The sequence below is a fragment of the Danio rerio genome, chromosome 17 (genome assembly GCF_052040795.2).
Source record: "Danio rerio strain M-AB ecotype USA chromosome 17, GRCz13ab, whole genome shotgun sequence".
Lineage (NCBI taxonomy): Eukaryota > Metazoa > Chordata > Actinopteri > Cypriniformes > Danionidae > Danio > Danio rerio.
Genome location: NC_141037.1, coordinates 57,520,001 through 57,539,331, shown reverse-complemented (window position 1 = coordinate 57,539,331; position 19,331 = coordinate 57,520,001). Strand labels below are relative to the sequence as shown.

Below are 19,331 nucleotides of genomic sequence, written 5' to 3'. Positions count from 1 at the left end.
CGCCGAATCTCACGCATATTCTCTTTGTACATCCGAATGAACGTGAAACTGAGCGCAACATGCACGAGCACAAGCACAAAACCCCTCCCTCCCTCCTCCCCCCTATGAATATGCTAATGACTATGCTAATGGCAAAACCCAACGAAAAAGCAACGGCAAAAGCAAGCAAGAGGAGAAACTTTGAACAGAATGTGAATTGGAGGTGCTGACCAGAGAAAAGCGGTGTTATTTGCAAGTTTGTTCTCCTTAATTAACAACAAAAGAAAAAAAATAGAGTGGGAGAGTTTAGCTGATGCGGTTAACACAGTTGAGTCTGAACATCGCACTGAGTGAATTAAAAAAGAAATAGTGTGATTTATAGGTGTAAAATGTTGCAGTACCCATAACAGTCTCGGTGGCGCAGCTCGTAAAACGCATGTCAACATGTTTTGACATGTTCGATCAACTCTCTCTTCTTTTTCCCCCGCTACATATCAGATTTTGCCAACTATTTATCACGAGAAATACAAGTAGGAATTATTAATAAGTCTGTGCATCCTATTTTATTTGCACATTTATTGAATGGAAATGTTTCTGATTCACGCATGCAGATTCATCTTCAGATAGTGTCTTTATAGCAATGTGCGTGCAGTAGATCGCTCAGATTACATTGGGAAAACAGGCGACCGCTGCAAATTGCGCTTTAATGTTTGGCTGGTCAACTGTATGGTATGGAAACCTTATATACCTGCTAGATGAACCCGTCTCATACAGCTGCCATTGCAAGGCTCAGACACTTTGTAGAGAGGAATTTAACACAACTGCCTCTAGGAGTCGCCAATGGAAATAAAACAGACACGCACAAAAAATGTGCGTACGCCAGCCATGAAGCTGGCCTGGAGCTGCGCACATTCCCACGTTCAGTTCATCGTTAGTAAATCCAAACGTGAGCCATTCTGAGCGTGAAACCTGGCGTACGCACAGTTTTTGTGCGTACGCAGCGTTGATACATGAGGCCCCTGGAAGGGACGTGAAAAAATTAGTGGAAGAAAAAACAATTGGTGAGAGAGGAAAAAACAGTGATGTATATATATATATATATTTAATTGTTTGTGTTCCCTCACAAATCTGTTGTTTGACAAACACTTCCTGTTCACTTCATACATGTCAACCCTCTTGTTTTTTTCCCGGGATTCTCCTGTATTTTACCATTCGATCCATTTATCATCCTATCATTAAGTATTTCCCCATATTTCTCCAATATTTTTAATCTTGAAAGCACACTGAAATTAATATAATCAAAATGTCTGCATTCGCTTTCTTTCCATCAAAGCTGTGGGTCGATCATCTGCCTTCATATGCAACCTCTGAATCAGTGAATGCATGTATAAGCGCTGACTGACGGATGCGCTCCCTATGATAAACTGATCCCAGATCAGAAATGAGCCTGCTCCCGAGCAGGTTTGAGCTACCAGAACTGTTGCTATGACAACAACTTTCGGAAAAGTTTGAAGAACAAAACGATCCTGGATCGTGTCATATCATCCATAACCAAACCCAGCTAACTGAGTAATCCACGTATGAAGAACGGACCCCTGGGCATTCTTAAGGCTGATTTATACTTCTGTGTCAAACGCCGGCGTATGCTACGGCGCTGACGCATAGCCCTTCGCCGTGGCCATCGGCGTCGCTGACGTGCACCTCTCAAAAATTGTACAACTACAAAAACGCAAACTACACGAAGCAACGACGTGTAGCGTAAGCTCTGTGATTGGTCGGCTTGGTAGCGCTGACGAGTTTGGGCGGGAGCGAGAGCTGCGCGAATGGTGCGAGCCTGATGGAGCGATTGTTTACAAGTGTGGAGTCCTGTGAAGGAGCTCTGGATGGAAAGTTTTGTTTTGTGTTTACCTCATAGTTAAAGTTGTTGCACGTCCGCCGGTTCCTGCCTCAAAATGAGCGAGTTTGAGCCACTTGTACATCCCGGAAGTGTTCAGGAAAAGCAAAACAGCAGAGAAGAAACTCGACACAGAGGAACATTTACACCTCACTGCCCACTAGCGTATCAGAAGTGTTAATGCAGACCAACAGAGACAGCGTGCAGAAGTATAAATGCACAGCTACAGGCGTTGTATGCGCCGTGGGTTACTTGGGTTACGCCGGTCACTTGACGCAGTATAGTATAAACCAGTATAAACCAGGCTTTACAGGGACACCTCTGTTATCAAGCAAAACAATAGAGAGATTCATTTGCTGCTCCTCACTTGTTTGATATCAGAGGTGTCATTTTAAATGCCGTGTACAGAAGCTGATCTGGGATCAGTTTTTCATACGGAGCTTGTCTGTCTGTCAGCACTTATTTATGCATGTTTGTTATTAAATCCTTGAAATTCCTTAAAATTTGCCCTCCTGTGGATTTCTTTCTTTAAATATTTCCCAAATGATGTTGAACAGATTAAGGAATTGTTCACAGTGTTTCCTCTAATATTTTTTCTCCTGGAGAAAGTCTTATTTGTTTTATTTGGGCTACAATAAAAGCAGTTTTTAATTGTTTTAAAGCCATTTAAGGTCAATATTATTCGCCCCTTCAGCAATATTAGTGTTGGATTGTCTCCAGAACAAACCACTGTTATACAATGACTTGCCTAATTACCCTAACTTTACCCTAATTACCCTAGTGAAGCCTTTACATGTCACTTTAAGCTGAATACTAGTGTCTTGAAGAATATCTAGTCTAATATTATGTGCTGTCATCATGGCAAAGACAAAAGAAATCAGTTCCCCACAAACAGAGTTGAAAAGAGTGTGAAGCAGAAGCGTGTGATTGTGCGATCTCACCTCCGCGTGTCCAGGCGATGACGGGCTGAGGGAAACCGCTTGCCTCGCAGGGAAAATCCACCGTTTGACCCTCCAGCACCGACTGATCCTGAGGAGTCACGGTGAACTGAGGACGAGCTGAGGAGGACAACACACACACACAACTGGTCATACATCTCAAACAGGCACGTAAAATTAAAACAAAACGCTTATTTTATATATTCATACAGCAGGCACGATGATAAGCTGCGATACTCAATATAATACTGAACCATTTAGATTCAATTTGAAATATTAATTGACTAATTTTATTACTTTTAGCTGATATTCATTTACTGAGGAAGGGCAGAGGGGTGCTGAAGAACTACTGAGAGATTTCAGCTGCTGTCTGGGCTTTCACTGCCCAACTACACCTCCCTTTCTTCATGTGTTCAACACTTTTTCCCTGCGTCATCTCATTTTATTACACATAACTTCATTTGTAAACAAATTAGATGTGTTTTCTATGGATTTCTTTGGTGGTTTCCAACATCTAGGGAAAATTTCAAGTCAACAGCACCTTTAGAAATGGGTTTTCTGAGAAAAATGCTGACGTGTTCAATACTTATTTTCCATACTGTATATTTTTGCGGGAGTGGGACTGAAAAATCTGTCCTACACAGTCCTCTTAATCATAACTGAAACCGTAACCCTCAAACCAAACCAAACCCGTGAGTCTTAAAGTGTTTGTCAGTCGCTGTGTCTCATTTCAGAGGCTCTGCATCCTCCAAAGAATGCATTTGAAGGGCTCTGCGTCATCGCAGCTTAACAAATACAGTCTCACTTCAAAATAATTTGACGGTTCCTTCAAATGCGTCCTTTGTTTTGCAGGTAATGAAGGAAACCAGTGGATCCTTTGTGGCCTTGAACTTCTTGATTGTGTGCTGATAACGGCAGGACCGTTTTTAAGAAAACTCCAGGATTACAGTTTTAAATGAATGAATTAGGTGTCACGGTGGCACAGTGGGTAGCACAATCGCCTCAGGACGCTGGTTCGAGCCCCGGCTGGGTCAGTTGCCATTTCTGTGTGAAGTTTGCATGTTCTCCCTGTGTCGGCGTGGGTTTCCTTTGGGTGCTGCGCTTTCCCCCACATTCCAAATTGTCAGTAGTGTATGTGTGTAAATGCAAGAGTGTATGGGTGTTTTTCAGTGTTGGGTTGCGGCTGGAAATGCATCTGCTGCGTAAAAGATATGCTGGATAAGTTGGCGGTTCATTCTGCTGTGGGAACCCCTGATTAATAAAGGGACTGAGCCAAAAAGAAAATGAATGAATGAATTAATGTATGTATGAATTAGGATTTATCTAGGGTTGTTCTGATACCAATACTAGTATCACAAAGACACTGCAAAAATTCTGCCATCGGCATCAGCGAGTATTTGAAACCATAAGTCGATTCAATCTCGTGTTTCTAAATGAGAAATATGCCCACTAGCTTTGCTTAACACTGCAAACCTAGAGTCAGTTCTTCTTCTTCGAATTAGAGGCTTAAGCGCTCTTTTATTTAAAACAATGTTTGTGAATTTTACATTTTAAAGAGGCTATTTTTATATATTATTCATTTTTGACAAATATTTCTTTTTGTTTTGCACTGATATTTATATTTATATATATATATTTATGGTGTTTGTGTGTCAGCTTGGTCTCTCACCCTGCACTATGATGTAAGCGTTGGCGTGGATGGTGTCCACGTTGTTGCTGGCGAAGCAGGTGTACTGTCCTCCGTCTGCCTGGTGGATATTTTGGATGAAGAGTCCTCCTGAAGGTGTGATGTTGATGCGCGGGTCTACAGGCAGCGCAGACTGATCTCCTCGTGTCCAGGTGACACGCGGCTGTGGCTGACCAGTGGCGCTGCACTCCAGAGTCACGCTCTCGCCCACCAGAACCTCAGTGTTCTGCGGCTGGATCACAAAGCTGGGCCGAGCTGCGCAGAGAGAGAGAGCAACACCTCCTGTAAATGCCCTCAAATCATCAAGACATCAAACCTTTTTTACCAAATGTGACCCTGGTCACAGCTATATCACCCTGCAGCCCAAGACCGATTACCCAGCCAAGCAGGGCTGAGCCTGATCAGTACCTGGATGGGAGACCACATGGGAAAGCTAGGTTGCTGTTGGAAGTGGTGTTAGTGAAGCCTGAAGTGGGCGCTTAACTTGCAGTCTGTCCTGGTGGGCCGGTGTCCCTGCAGGGTTTAGCTCAGACTTGCCTCAACACACCTGCCTGGGTGTTTCAAGTACACCTAGTAAGACCTTGATTAGCTTGTTCAGGTGTGTTTGATTATTGTTGGAGCTAAAATCTGCAGGACACCGGCTCCCCAGGAACATGTTTGGTGATCCCTGGTTTAAATCATCACGACATCAACTTTTTTTTTTTTCGCCAAATGTGACCCTGGATCACAAAACCAGTCATGAGCGTCACTTTTTGGAACCTCCGATATATACTTTATCTGAAAAGCTGATCAAACAATTGCTGTCCAATTCTAAACACTAAATAATAACACTAAAAACTTTGACCAAGGTGAAGATTTTCCAAAACTTCAGGTACAGTGTGGTTGTGTGGAGTTTTTTTTGCCTCATGGCGATTTCCTCCTTTCTGATTTGCCCTGCAGGCACAGGACATCAATATGACGTCATGTTGACATTGTACCCTAATTTACCCCAATGACATGGGGACGTTGAATTTTGTTTGGAAATGAAAATCAGGGTGACATCAGAACCCAACATTAGGTCAATGTCCAACCTAAAATCAACCTAAAATCAATCAAATATCAACGTCTAATCATGGTGCACCTTGACGTTGTGTGGACGTTACCACTATGACATCTATCAGATGTTGGATTTTGGCTTTTCAACACAACCTAAAATCAACCAAATATCAGTGTCATCTGACATCGTTGCTGGACATCAAAATAACGTTGAATTTTAGACATTAAATTTTGGTCACGACCTAAATCTAACCTAATAGTGCCATCTTATGATGTTGTGTGCCTGCTGGGTAGGTTCACACCAAATGCGGAAGATGCAAATGATGTAAAATTCTGCACTTCCGCAGCAAACGCATCACATAATCCATGTCATTTGCCCACAGGATGCCTGTTCCCTTTTTGCATTTATTTCTATGCAATTATTGAACACTAAATGCAAAACTTCTGTACATAATTTTTGCACTATACAAAATAAATCCGACCTCACGTTGAGTGAATCTTATTGACACACTGCCTCCGAAACTTTCATCCGTCATAAAAAGACCTCGCTTCGAGAGGTGTTTTGACAGTTCTAAGCCACCATACATGCAAAAAGCTAAATACAGAAGGGCATCACTTGAGCCACAGATGACACAAACAGTGCATGAAATAAAGACAGTCAAAAAATGTGGCGGACAGTTGAGAACCCGCTATATGTTAGATTCAGTGACTGGCGCACTTCCGCCCTGCTGCTGCTTGGTCTGTGTGTGTTTATGTGTGTGTGTGTGTCCATACATTACATACCTTTGACATACTGCCCATAGACATTTTAATGGTGCGTTTTCAGCATACCTGCCAACATTTGTCTCTGAATATCCTGGAGGCCAGGGGGAGTGGGGGGAGCTGTTCGGTAGAGAGGTGTCTGAATAACACTCTTGAGAACCGGGTTAGTAACTGTACTGTGGTGTTAGTAACTGTACTATGGGCGGCCGCTGTGATCGGATACTATACCAAAGTTGGAGACTTGGGGGTGTTACAGATCAAAAAGGGAGGGGGGGTGAAATTATGGGAGATTTTCGGGAGAAATAACAAAACGGGAGGGTGGCGGGAGATGGGTCTGAAATACGGGAGACGTGTTGGCAGGTATGGCTTTCGGTTTGTTGCTTCGAAACTACAACTGGCAGTCTCTGTTCAGGTTTTTTTTAAAAACGAAAGCAGGGAAAACTCTGTTTATGAAAATACCATGGCCATGAACTCACATGGTGACCTGAAGTAGCGTAAGGTGACCTCTGAGGTCTTCACTTCTCCGGCCACGTTTTTGGCCATGCACTGATAGACGCCCTGGTCTGTCTCTCGCGTGTCCTGGATCATCAGCGTCCCGTCTTCCAGAAGATTGAGCCGTGTGTCATCCCTCATGTTCAGAGCATTGCTGACGAGACAAAAACAAAACCCTGTTAACTTATAGAGTTGAAATCGAAACTATTCCTGTAAATTTTTGTTTTCTTTTTCCAATATTTCCCAAATGATGTTCAACAGATTCAGGAATTTTCCCACAGTATTTCCTATAATATTTTTTCCTCTAGAGAAAGTCTTACTGGTTTTATTTCGGCTTAAATAAAAGGAGTTCTTAATTTTTTAACAACCATTTTCAGCCTTCGACTGCATCTCCACACCGCGAGCACATCAGTGCTATCTGTCGACGCACTTACACCTAGGCTATTGGCGCCGACAACATTTTCGCAAGTTTAATAATGTACAAAACGGAATGCCTTAATAAATCTGATCTGCCTGTTTACATGATAGTCGCATTGTCACATATCCGATTTATATCTGATTTATTTCCACATATGAAGGAGGCCTGAAACCGATCTCTAAATATACAAATGCATGCGTTTTTTTTCGTGTCATAGAACAAATCCGATCGGTGCCACATGTTAAAAAAATCTAAATTGGGTCACAGATAATTGCCAATGTAAACGGGACCGGTCGAACCAGCTTATTAAATTGAATGTAGTTGTCGTGAAACGATTTGCATCTTTAGTTTTAACAAACCGGATACCCCCTCTGACTGGAAATAAACCAATATCCTGAGTTATTCAGTTACTAGAACAGTACACTGACTCATTTGCTCTGAAAAAACAGACCTTCAACCTGACTAAGGTCATTTTTATTCCGCAATATATATAAGCTAGGTAGGAAGTTACATTTTTTAAAAAGTAACTCAAATAATATTACTTCTGAATATCAAGTAATGCATTGCTTTACTCGTTACTTAAGTAAATATTATTATGGAACGTGCTTTACTTGAAATGCGTTACCCCTAACACTGACCGTTTAGGGGTTGCCACAGCGGAATGAACCGCCAACTGATCCAGCTTATGTTTTTATGCAGCGGATGCCCTTCCAGCCGCAACCCATTTCTGGGAAACATCCACATACACTCATTCGCACTCATACACTACAGACAATTTAGTCTACCCAATTCACCTGTACCGCATGTGTTTGGACTGTGGGGGAAACCGGAGCACCCGGAGTAAACCCACGCGAACGCAGAACATGCAAACTCCACACGGAAACACCAACTGAGTCGAGGCTCGAACCAGCGACCCAGTGACCTTCTTGCAGCGAGGCAACAGCACTACCCACTACGCCACTGCGTCGCCAACAATACCATATGAAACTGAAAACAGTCACATTAACCTTCCACCGGAAGTTTATCATTTGCTGAAAAACACTAGCTCTGCATATACTCCATTATCTACAAAGCGGATCCGCTCATTTCTGTCTCGGGGAGTGAATGTAGCCCGCACTCTTACTTGTTCCTCAGCCAGATGATCTGTGGTTTGGGGTTTCCCTCCGCTCGGCATGTGAAGTACACCGTGTTCCCTGAGGTCACGTCCACATCCTGCGGCTCAGAGGTGATCCGGGGCACTTCTGCTCCACAAGAGACACACAGGTTCACATATACGGTAAGCATTCCAGAGGTGTGAGTTTCATTCATGATGTGTTCCAGCTATAGACGTCCCAGCGCTGTGGGTTTGTTTGTAGTGGCAGTGTGCTTGGCCTCTCCTGCTTTCTTCACTTCCTCTCCGCCGGTTTGGCTGCCTGTGCTGTTTGACGGCCAGGCATGAAGTGATTGTGGTCAGTTTTGGTCAGAACGGCTACATGCCAAACCCACCGACAACACAGTGTGCACATGGCTAAATATACTGATCTGAACTGTTTCTACTGGCGAAAGCACATGTCTGCTTGCTCACTGTGAACGAGTACATCATTTTTTACCAGGCAAATCTGCTGTAGAGATTATTCGCTGCAGGGATTATGTTATTCTGCTTGTCAAAACCCTGAAGCTAACACTTCTATCCAAGGCAAAGGTCTCAAACTCAATTCCTGGAGGGAATTAATTATAGAATTGCGATTTTTGGAGATTTGCAAAGAAATAAAGTTTAGTGCGCATGTGTTTTTATGTGTGTGTTCATATGTGTGTGTTTATATATGTGTGTTTATGTGTGTGTTTATATATGTGTGTTTATATATGTGTGTGTTCATATGTGTGTATTTATATGTGTGTTTATGTGTGTGTTCATATGTGTGTGTTTATATATGTGTGTGTTCATATGTGTGTGTTTATATATGTGTGTTTATGTGTGTGTTCATATGTGTGTATTTATATATGTGTGTTTATGTGTGTGTTCATATGTGTGTGTTTATATATGTGTGTGTTTATATATGTGTGTGTTCATATGTGTGTATTTATATATGTGTGTTTATGTGTGTGTTCATATGTGTGTATTTATATATGTGTGTGTTCATATGTGTGTGTTTTTTATATGTGTGTTTATGTGTGTGTTCATATGTGTGTGTTTATATATGTGTGTTTATGTGTGTGTTCATATGTGTGTATTTATATATGTGTGTGTTCATATGTGTGTGTTTTTTATATGTGTGTTTATGTGTGTGTTCATATGTGTGTGTTTATATATGTGTGTTTGTGTGTGTGTTCATATGTGTGTGTTTATATATGTGTGTTTATGTGTGTGTTCATATGTGTGTATTTATATATGTGTGTGTTCATATGTGTGTGTTTATATATGTGTGTTTATGTGTGTGTTCATATGTGTGTGTTTATATATGTGTGTTTATGTGTGTGTTCAAATGTGTGTGTTTATATATGTGTGTGTTCATATGTGTGTGTTTATATATGTGTATTTATGTGTGTGTTCATATGTGTGTATTTATATGCGTGTTTATGTGTGTGTTCATAAGTGTGTATTTATATATGTGTGTTCATATGTGTGTGTTTACATATGTGTGTGTTTATATGTGTGTGTTTATATATGTGTGTTCATATGTGTGTGTTTATATATGTGTGTTTATGTGTGTGTTCATATGTGTGTGTTTATATATGTGTGTTTATGTGTGTGTTCATATGTGTGTGTTTATATATGTGTGTGTTCATATATGTGTGTTTATGTGTGTGTTCATATGTGTGTATTTATATATGTGTGTTTATGTGTGTGTTCATGTGTGTGTTTATATATGTGTGTGTTCATATGTGTGTGTTTATATATGTGTGTTTATGTGTGTGTTCATATGTGTGTATTTATATATGTGTGTTTATGTGTGTGTTCATATGTGTGTGTTCATATATGTGTGTGTTCATATGTGTGTGTTTATGTGTGTGTTTATATATGTGTGTTTATGTGTGTGTTCAAATGTGTGTGTTTATATATGTGTGTGTTCATATGTGTGTGTTTATATATGTGTATTTATGTGTGTGTTCATATGTGTGTATTTATATGCGTGTTTATGTGTGTGTTCATATGTGTGTATTTATATATGTGTGTGTTTATGTGTGTTCATATTTGTGTGTTTACATATGTGTGTGTTCACATGTGTGTGTTTATATATGTGTGTTCATATGTGTGTTTATATATGTGTGTTTATGTGTGTGTTCATATGTGTGTGTTTATATATGTGTGTTTATGTGTGTGTTCATATGTGTGTGTTTATATATGTGTGTTTATGTGTGTGTTCATATGTGTGTGTTTATATATGTGTGTATGTGTGTGTTCATATGTGTGCGTTTATATATGTGTGCATGTGTGTGTTCATATGTGTGTATTTATATATGTGTGTTTATGTGTGTGTTCATATGTGTGTGTTTATATATGTGTGTGTTCATATGTGTGTGTTTATATATGTGTGTTTATGTGTGTGTTCATATGTGTGTGTTTATATATGTGTGTTTATGTGTGTGTTCATATGTGTGTGTTTATATATGTGTGTGTTTATATATGTGTGTTCATATGTGTGTGTTTATGTGTGTTCATATGTGTGTGTTTATATATGTGTGTTTATGTGTGTGTTCATATGTGTGCGTTTATATATGTGTGTTTATGTGTGTTCATATGTGTGTGTTTATATATGTGTGTTTATGTGTGTGTGTGTCTTCACCGCAGTTGAGCTCGTGCGCTGTGAGCGTGGCGACGGATCGTCCCTGCAGGCGGTTGGGGTAGTCACATGTGGCGGCGGCTTGAGCGTTCCCGGACTCGGCGTACTGCTTCAGCAGATCAGCCAACCACAGCAGCTCACAGTCACAGTGCAGAGCGTTAGAGTCCAGACGCCTGCAAACACACACACACACTGATCCTCTGACTCGAGTTTTGCAAACATGTTTTACTACCTAGAACTGACTAGTTGAGGTTTGAAACACCATCAACCCTTAACAACTACATGTTCTTCATTTTATAGTTGGATATTAAAACATTTAAACCCTATAAATATAAACAGTTGTTTAATGATGCTTTAAAAAACGAATAATAATAATAAATAACTATTACAAAATAAAAGTTATTTGAGTGAAGCATTTAACGTTTCGAATACTTACTCACTTTCCTTCTGCTTATTCCCTGCTTTATCAGGGCTCGCCACAGCGGAATGAACCGCCATGATTCAAATAACTTTTGTAAAAATAAAAAGGTCAAATTATGGGTAAAGCAATATATGATACTGTTATATATAATTATATATATAGTTTTTATATATAAACAACTGTAACACTAGATGACATTTTGATTGCTCACAACAACAACAACAACAAAAGATTTAAATGTAAAACTTATAAATTTTAAATAAAAAAAAGGAAAACAAAAACTATTATATAAATGCAGCTAAAGTAATTGCGACATTAAATATCTGATTACAAACCAATTTGAAAAAATTAGTGCTGGGAAACGATTAAGCGCATCCAAAATAAAAGTTGACATAATACACACACCGGCCACTTTATTAGGTACACCTGTCCAACTGCTCGAGAATGCAAAACTTTAATCAGCCAATCACATGGCAGCAACTCAATGCATTTAGGCATGTCGACATGGTCAAGACGATCTGCTGCAGTTCAAAGCGAGGAAAGAAAGGGGATTTAAGTGACTTTGACCGTGGCATTTTTGTTGGAGCCAGACGGGCTGCTCTGAGTATTTCAGAAACTGCTGATCTACTGAGATTTTCACGAACAATCATCTCTAGAGTTTACAGAGAATGGTCTGAAAAAGAGGAAATATCCAGTGAGCGGCAGTTCTGTGGGTGCAAATGCCTTGTTGATGCCTGAGGTCAGAGGAGAATGGCCAGACTGGTTCCAGCTGACAGAAAGGCAACAGTAACTCAAATAAGCACTCGTTACAACTGAGCTCTGCAGAAGAGCATCTCTGAACACACAACACGTCCAACCTTGAGGCGGATGGGCTACAGCAGCAGAAGAGCACACCGGGTGCCGCTCCTGTCAGCTAAGAACAGGAAACTGAGGCTACAATTCACACAGACTCACCAAAACTGGACAATAGAAGATTGGAGAAACGTTGCTGCTCTGATGAGTCTCCATTTCTGCTGACACATTCGGATGCTCGGCTCACAATTTAATGTCAACACCATGAACGCATGACAATGAGTTCACTGTACTCAAATGGCTCCACAGTCACCAGATCTCAATCCAATAGAGCAGCTTTGGGATGTGGTGGAACGGGAGATTGGCATCATGGATGTGCAGCCGACAAATCTGCAGGAACTGCGTGATGCTATCATGTCAATATGGAGCAAAATCCCTGAGGAATATTTCCAGTACCTTGTTGAATCTCTGCCACGAAGGATTAAGACAGTTCTGAAGACAAAAGTGGGTCCAACCGTGTACTAGTAAGGTGTACCTAATAAAGTGGCCGGTGAGTGTATATATGTGTATTATATATATTTTTTATGTATATGTAATAGAAACAGGAAATCTTGTTACATAGATATTTAAATGTCTATAAAATACGTCACATACACATATATTTTATAACTAAATATAAATAAACATTCTCATGCATGTGTGTATTCATATACATAATAAATATAAACACGCACACTTAAATGAGCTCAAAACACACTTTTACTTTGGATGTGATTACGTGCGATTCATTTTTGCCCAGCACTAGAAACAATCTGTTTATAGATTGTTGGTGGTTAAAATGCAGCACAACCAACACTGACTGTAAGTAAAAAGAGGAATAAACTATGGTGATACTCACAATCTCTTCATGGACTGCAGGTGTGAGAAGGTCCCTAAAGCAAGATGGCTGATCCTGTTGTTGTGCAGAAACCTAAAACACACACATTAAACAGCTTCATACTCAAACCATCCATTTATATTTATATATATATATATATATATATAGATTAAGATTTTCTTATGAAAACAACAAAAGTGAAGAGGAAATTCCTCTCTCAAAACAAACTTGATCATTGCCTAGCATCTATTTTTTGATCTTTCTTCAAAAGGCTGGTGTTGTGGGGCAGAGATCTGAGAGATAAAGTGAGGTGTGAAACTCACAGGCGCTCCAGCTTGGGCAGATGAGAGAAAGACTCGGGCTCCAGGGACTCAATGTTATTGAAGTGCAGGTATCTGAGACAGAGAGAGAGAGAGAGAGAGAGAGAGAGAGAGAGAGAGAGAGAGAGAGAGAGAGAGAGAGAGAGAGAGAGAGAGAGAGAGAGAGAGAGAAAGAGAGAGAGAGAGAGAGAGAAAGAGTCATTCATTTTTTGGTCTAAAAAATCAGTTCACACAAAACATTGTCAAAAAGTGATTTATTCATTCATTCATTCATTGGTGCATAATGTGTTCACATAAACATTGTCAAGAAATGTTTGTGAATGAAAAAAACCAACATTGAATTTGCCAACCCAGCATGTTTTATTTCTCTCGCTCTCTTTTTTTTTCCTTTTTTTTTTTTTTTTTTACAAATTTTTAGTTTTTGTGTACACTTTTCATGATTCATATTTATTTATTTATTTATTTATTTATTTATTTATTTATTTATTTATTTATTCATTCATTCATTCATTCATTCATTCATTCATGCATTTGTTTATGTATTTATGTGTTTATTTATTCATTTATATATTTATGTGTTCATTCATTCATACATTTATGTATTCATTCATTGGTTTACAATGTGTTCACATTGTCAATATTATCCATATTTGACAATTTGCAAACCCAGCATTTTTTTTACACATTTTACACTTGTGTGTACATGTTTTCATGATTAATTCATTCATTAATTAATTCATTAATTAATTCATATATTTATCTGTTTTCATTCATTCATTCATTCATTCATTCATTCATTTATTCATTCATTCATTCGTGTATGTATGTATTATTTATTTATGCATTCATTCCTTCGTTCATGTATTTTTGTATTCATTCATTCATTCATTCATTCATTCATTCATGTATTTATTTATTTATTCATTCCTTCGTGCATGTATTTTTGTATTCATTCATTCATTCATTCATGTATTTATTTATTTATGTATTTTTTCCGTTCATTTATGTATTTATTCATTCATTAATTCATTCATATATTTATCTATGTTTTCATTCATTCATTTATTCGTGTATGTATGTATAATTTATTTATTCATTCATTCCTTCGTTTATGTATTTTTGTATTCATTCATTTATTCATGTATTTATTTATTCATTCCTTCGTTCATGTATTTTTGTATTCATTCATTCATTCATTCATTCATTCATTCATTCATGTATTTATTTATTTATTTATTCATTTTTTTCATTAATTTATGTATTTATTCATTCATTAATTCATTCATATATTTATCTATGTTTTCATTCATTCATTCATTCGTGTATGTATGTATAATTTATTTATTCATTCATTCCTTCGTTTATGTATTTTTGTATTCATTCATTTATTCATGTATTTATTTATTCATTCCTTCGTTCATGTATTCATTCATGTATTCATTCATTCATTCATTCATTCATTCATTCATTAATTCATTCATTCATTCATTCATGTATTTATTTATTTATTCATTTTTTTTTTCGTTCATTTATGTATTTATTCATTCATTCATTCATTGGTCCATAATTTCTGTTAATACAAAATGTTGTGCATAACGTGTTTTACTATAACACTGAATCATGTGTGATGAAACTGAAGAGAAGCATTAAAAAATTTAATACACTCAAGTTTCACATTAACTTTAACAGAGATTTTCACAACTACCACAAAACAAAAAAAAAACAAATAACTCTAATTTTATGTTTTAAATCATCTATGATAGGGTTGCAATCTATCAAAAAATGCTCTTGTTTTTCTTTTTAATTGATGCCCTACAATAAATAAAATTACTGCAATAAACTAAACTAAAACATTAAATGGGAAAAAAAAGAATTTATTAATTTATGTTACAATTGCAAAGTCAAACACAAGCTTATAAGCAATTATAAGCAATAAGACATTCTTTAGGGCTTTTTGTGAAATGCTCACACAAGCTTTCCAGACATATGGTTTCTGCGCATTTGGGGTTTTCCATTAAAATCACGGATGACTGGTTAAGTGTGCGCAAGACCCAACTCTTACTTCAGGATCTGAACTCCAGCCAGACGAGAGCGAGAGGTTTATGAACAGCTTATTAAAACCATACATAATGGCAGATTTCAGAAACTACACACAACAGCAACAACAGTTTTGAGAATGTTTCTATTTAGTGTTTATACATTTAGCTTAGTGGAGTTGACAGAATGCGTCCAGTGTTGACCAAAGAGAGCTTGCTGTTTACGTGAGGTCAAACTTCCCATTAAAGGGTCACGAAACACCAAAACACATGTGTTTGAGCTGTTGACAGTCGTATATGTGTCCCACACTGCTAAAAACACTATTAGGACACCTTCATTTCACTAAAAAGTGTAAATTGGTTGTTTTTGCGTTATTTCAAGCAAATTCGTACTTCCTGTTTGAAACGAATTTTTGAAGCTGCGTCACGGTCATGACATAATAGCGTGTATTCCAGCGTGCAGACTGGACGTCTGTGCCAGAGTGAGTCTTATTACGTCTTACAGTGTGCTGCATTAATGCATGAGTAAGGCTTGGTTTAAACCAATCAGCGCGCTCTATTGTGCAACTTCATTAATATTCATTAATGTCATCGTGTTTACACCACAGAGACGCCACGTTGTGTTGGCAAAACAAGCGTGAAGTGTTGCTTTTATAGTTTGCTGCAGTTCAGTTTTGTTTTCATTTTCTCTCTGTGAGAGCTCAGCTGGAGTCACGTGTGGATTAACAGTGTACGCGACGCTCGACAACAATAACTTACGTGTCTAAGGAGGAACATTGTTTACCTGAGAGCTGTTCTCATCTGCAAACGCTGAAATCCGGATTCGCTTGTAACGTTAGTCTCCTCTTAATAAAGACGCGGCTCTAGTTGCTGGTGATTGTCCTGTCTCTACAGATTTGGTAAATGAGCGACCAGTGCTCTTTGTTTATTCAGTTTGTTCGTATCGAATTAAGTTAACTATTGCACTGATGCAAACATAGCACCGCATTTTGTGACCGGAATAACACACGCGGCTTTCTGACGCTACCTGCCGTGTGCATCTAAGTTTCCGGGAAATGCAGAGTTTTTTTTTCTCTCATTCGCCGTGCGGTATCAAACATTGCATGAAAAATACATGCTTAGAGCAGATCCTCGAATCAAATATCTCGTTTGTCACGAGGGGCATGAATGAATTCCCTGAATGAAAGAGCCAAACTGCAGTTAAAGTCCAACATTTAATAATTTGGCAAATAATTTGACTACAGATGTCCATGTAGGTTAAACACCATCACTTTCTCAAGTGTGTGTATTTTGACTGAAACTCGCGCGTGCCCAAATAGACACTCCCACACCATCCCACTTTAGTTCCTCCGACACTCCCCCCTAAACAGAGCTGGACACGCCCACTTTTCTGACTTTTTCCAAAGTAGAGGTGTGAAAACACCCTGCTGAAACGAGGGGGTTTCATGGCCCTTTAATAACAATAAAGAACTGTTTGAACTAGAACTGCATCTAAACCAAGCGGAAACCTCCCGCTTTCCCCCGTGAAGCTAATATGGAAGTAACTGAAACTGCAATTCATCGACTGGCCTTTGGGGGCTCTAGGAACTCTAGATGTTCACTGACTGCAATAGTAAACTGGCCAATTTAACAGCTGATAAAAACATGTTTAAAGGCCTGGAATATAGCTAATATTACCCTTCATGACAACTCTGAGGGGGGTACATTTTTTATAACTCATCCATTTTGTTTATATTAAGTTTTATTCAGTCTGCATAATTAAGGGCGTGGCAACTTAAGTGACAGCTAGGTCTCGCTGCTCGCCGTCACTTCACCTCAGCTGATTCCGGCTGATTAGCCGCTGAACTCGGCATACATATCGTATTTTTGTTTTGTTTTATGTGGCTTTACACAGTCAGTTGCCTTTTTTAAGTGGCCAATTATCAGATGATATGGCACAAATTCATGTGGCCTCCATTTTCCAGGTGAGGAGAACTGTATACTTAATCCATATCTATAAGTGTATTTGTTTAAAGATAATTTAACAATTATAATGGTCTTCAGAGCTGTAATGCACTCCAGAATCTGACAGATTGATTAGCTGTAGGCTCTAGAACAGTCATCTGAAGCGTTGTCACAGTGTTTTGCCTGCAGAAGTATAAATCAGCCATCGGCCCTACGCCTTCAAGCTGAAGAGAATTGGGACATCCAAATAAGGAGAAGGGCTAACGCTCCATTTAACGTCAACGCTTCCCATTCACTTTGAATGGGTGACGTCAGGCGTTGCTGAACTGCATTGTGGATCCGTCGGTGCCGCTTCAGAAGTGTTGCTCGCTGCAGAAGTTGGGACTAGCTCAACTTTAATCGGCAACTGAAGCGTCAGCCAATCAGATCGCTGTATGCAAATACACCAGCTCAGACAGTGGCCTATTGCTGACTGAATTTCATTGGCTGACGCTGCTATGACGATCGCGTCAGCCCTAACTTCAGACACGCCTTCAGTCAAGCGTTGACGCTGCAGCCCCGTGTGAATGGGGCGTAAGGGGGAGAATTGGGCCTAAATCGGTTTTAGATTTAGCAAAATCTGCTACATTAGTTATAATGGGTTTCGATCAGCTGTAGTTTTTTTTATTGTGATTTTCTTATTCATTTCAGTTCAGTTACCGTAAAGGTTTTTTGACCGATAGTTTTAGTTTCTCTAAACAGCAAGAATCAACAGGATGTACTTACAGTTGCTCGAGAGAGACGAGACCCTTAAACGCTTCCCGGTCGATGGCCTGGATTTCATTCTTGTACAAATATCTGGAAAAGAAAGCAATAATAATATAAAAACACTCAGAGATACGGCGAGCACAGTCTGAATGACAAACACTCACACACACACTCACATACACACGCACATGCACACAAACAGAAGCACACACACGCGTTCACATACAAATCCGCAGTTATGGACTACAAGACCCAGGCTGTTTCTCAATATGCACTCTTCATCGGTCTTGCGTCCTCGTGTTCTCGTGTAACGTCATCATCAGCTGCCAAAGCTCAGTTCCAATACTCAAGACCGCAAGAAAGCTCCCGGATGTGATCCTGATATCGACTTGAACACCGATCTCGCTCTAGAAGTCCCAGAAGTCATTGCGACTGGAGGTGGGAAGCGCAGTGTTTTATATAGGTTTATTATTAAAGTTCAGAGACATCACTTATTTACCTCAGGAGTTTCCCTAAATGAAACGATGAATATAAACATCACCATGGACATCCTAATAAAGGAATGAACACATTAAGTGTTTTATTTATTTATATTGTGCAACGAATATTGATATTTTTATGCATAGTATAAGCTCTATTTTGACGGTCCATGCGCAGAGTGCAAAACGCAGGGCGCAAACGCTTTCAGGGTGTGTCAGAACGCATTTTTGCTAATTTAAGGACGGGAAAATCCGCTTTGCACCGTGGCGCATTGGCTAAAAGGGTTGAGTTTATTTTCTTAATGAGTTATAGGTGTGTTTTGAGAATAAACCAATTAGAATCTCATCTCCCATTACCTTTAAGAACCAGCTGCGTCGCGCCAAGAGCGCATTCGCTATTTACAGGACGCAAAGTAAGTCTAAGTGGAAAAAATGAGCATTTCACAAGCAAACAGTTCACAGTTAAGAGTTTTTAAACAGAAAACTGTTAAACAGAGCATCTACTGCGTGAGAATGAGAGATAATGGATCTACTTTTACTTTCGCTCTTGGATAGGGAAACCTTTCCGCACAGACATCAATTAGTCTATAAATAATTAATTTTGTTTGTTAAGCGCAAATATTCGTTTCAAAACTATTTCTAAATTCAGTTCTAATTTCCAGCAAACGAATAAATGAACAATAATAACAAAATGTGCTCAAAAACCTGAGTTATATCCTAAAACACATGCTGTGCCCCATATGATCTAA

At 39.0% G+C, this 19,331-nt stretch overlaps 1 protein-coding gene across 3 annotated transcripts in view; it reads right to left on the bottom strand.

Annotated features, from left to right (window-relative positions):
* Window positions 1–19,331, bottom strand: part of pxdn (peroxidasin) — a 92,837-nt gene that overhangs the window by 27,820 nt on the left and 45,686 nt on the right. For all 3 annotated transcript variants that reach the window (XR_015513836.1, XR_015513835.1, XM_087291089.1), the window contains exons 4-11: window positions 18,122–18,193; window positions 13,380–13,451; window positions 13,078–13,149; window positions 10,970–11,139; window positions 8,329–8,446; window positions 6,772–6,941; window positions 4,481–4,753; window positions 2,815–2,931 (exon numbers count right to left, since the gene is read on the bottom strand). Coding sequence is in view for 1 of the 3 variants with exons in the window: in XM_087291089.1 (XP_087147215.1) it covers window positions 2,815–2,931; window positions 4,481–4,753; window positions 6,772–6,941; window positions 8,329–8,446; window positions 10,970–11,139; window positions 13,078–13,149; window positions 13,380–13,451; window positions 18,122–18,193 (1,064 nt within the window). In the remaining 2 variants the exon portion in view is untranslated. The remainder of the gene's footprint in view (window positions 1–2,814; window positions 2,932–4,480; window positions 4,754–6,771; window positions 6,942–8,328; window positions 8,447–10,969; window positions 11,140–13,077; window positions 13,150–13,379; window positions 13,452–18,121; window positions 18,194–19,331) is intronic.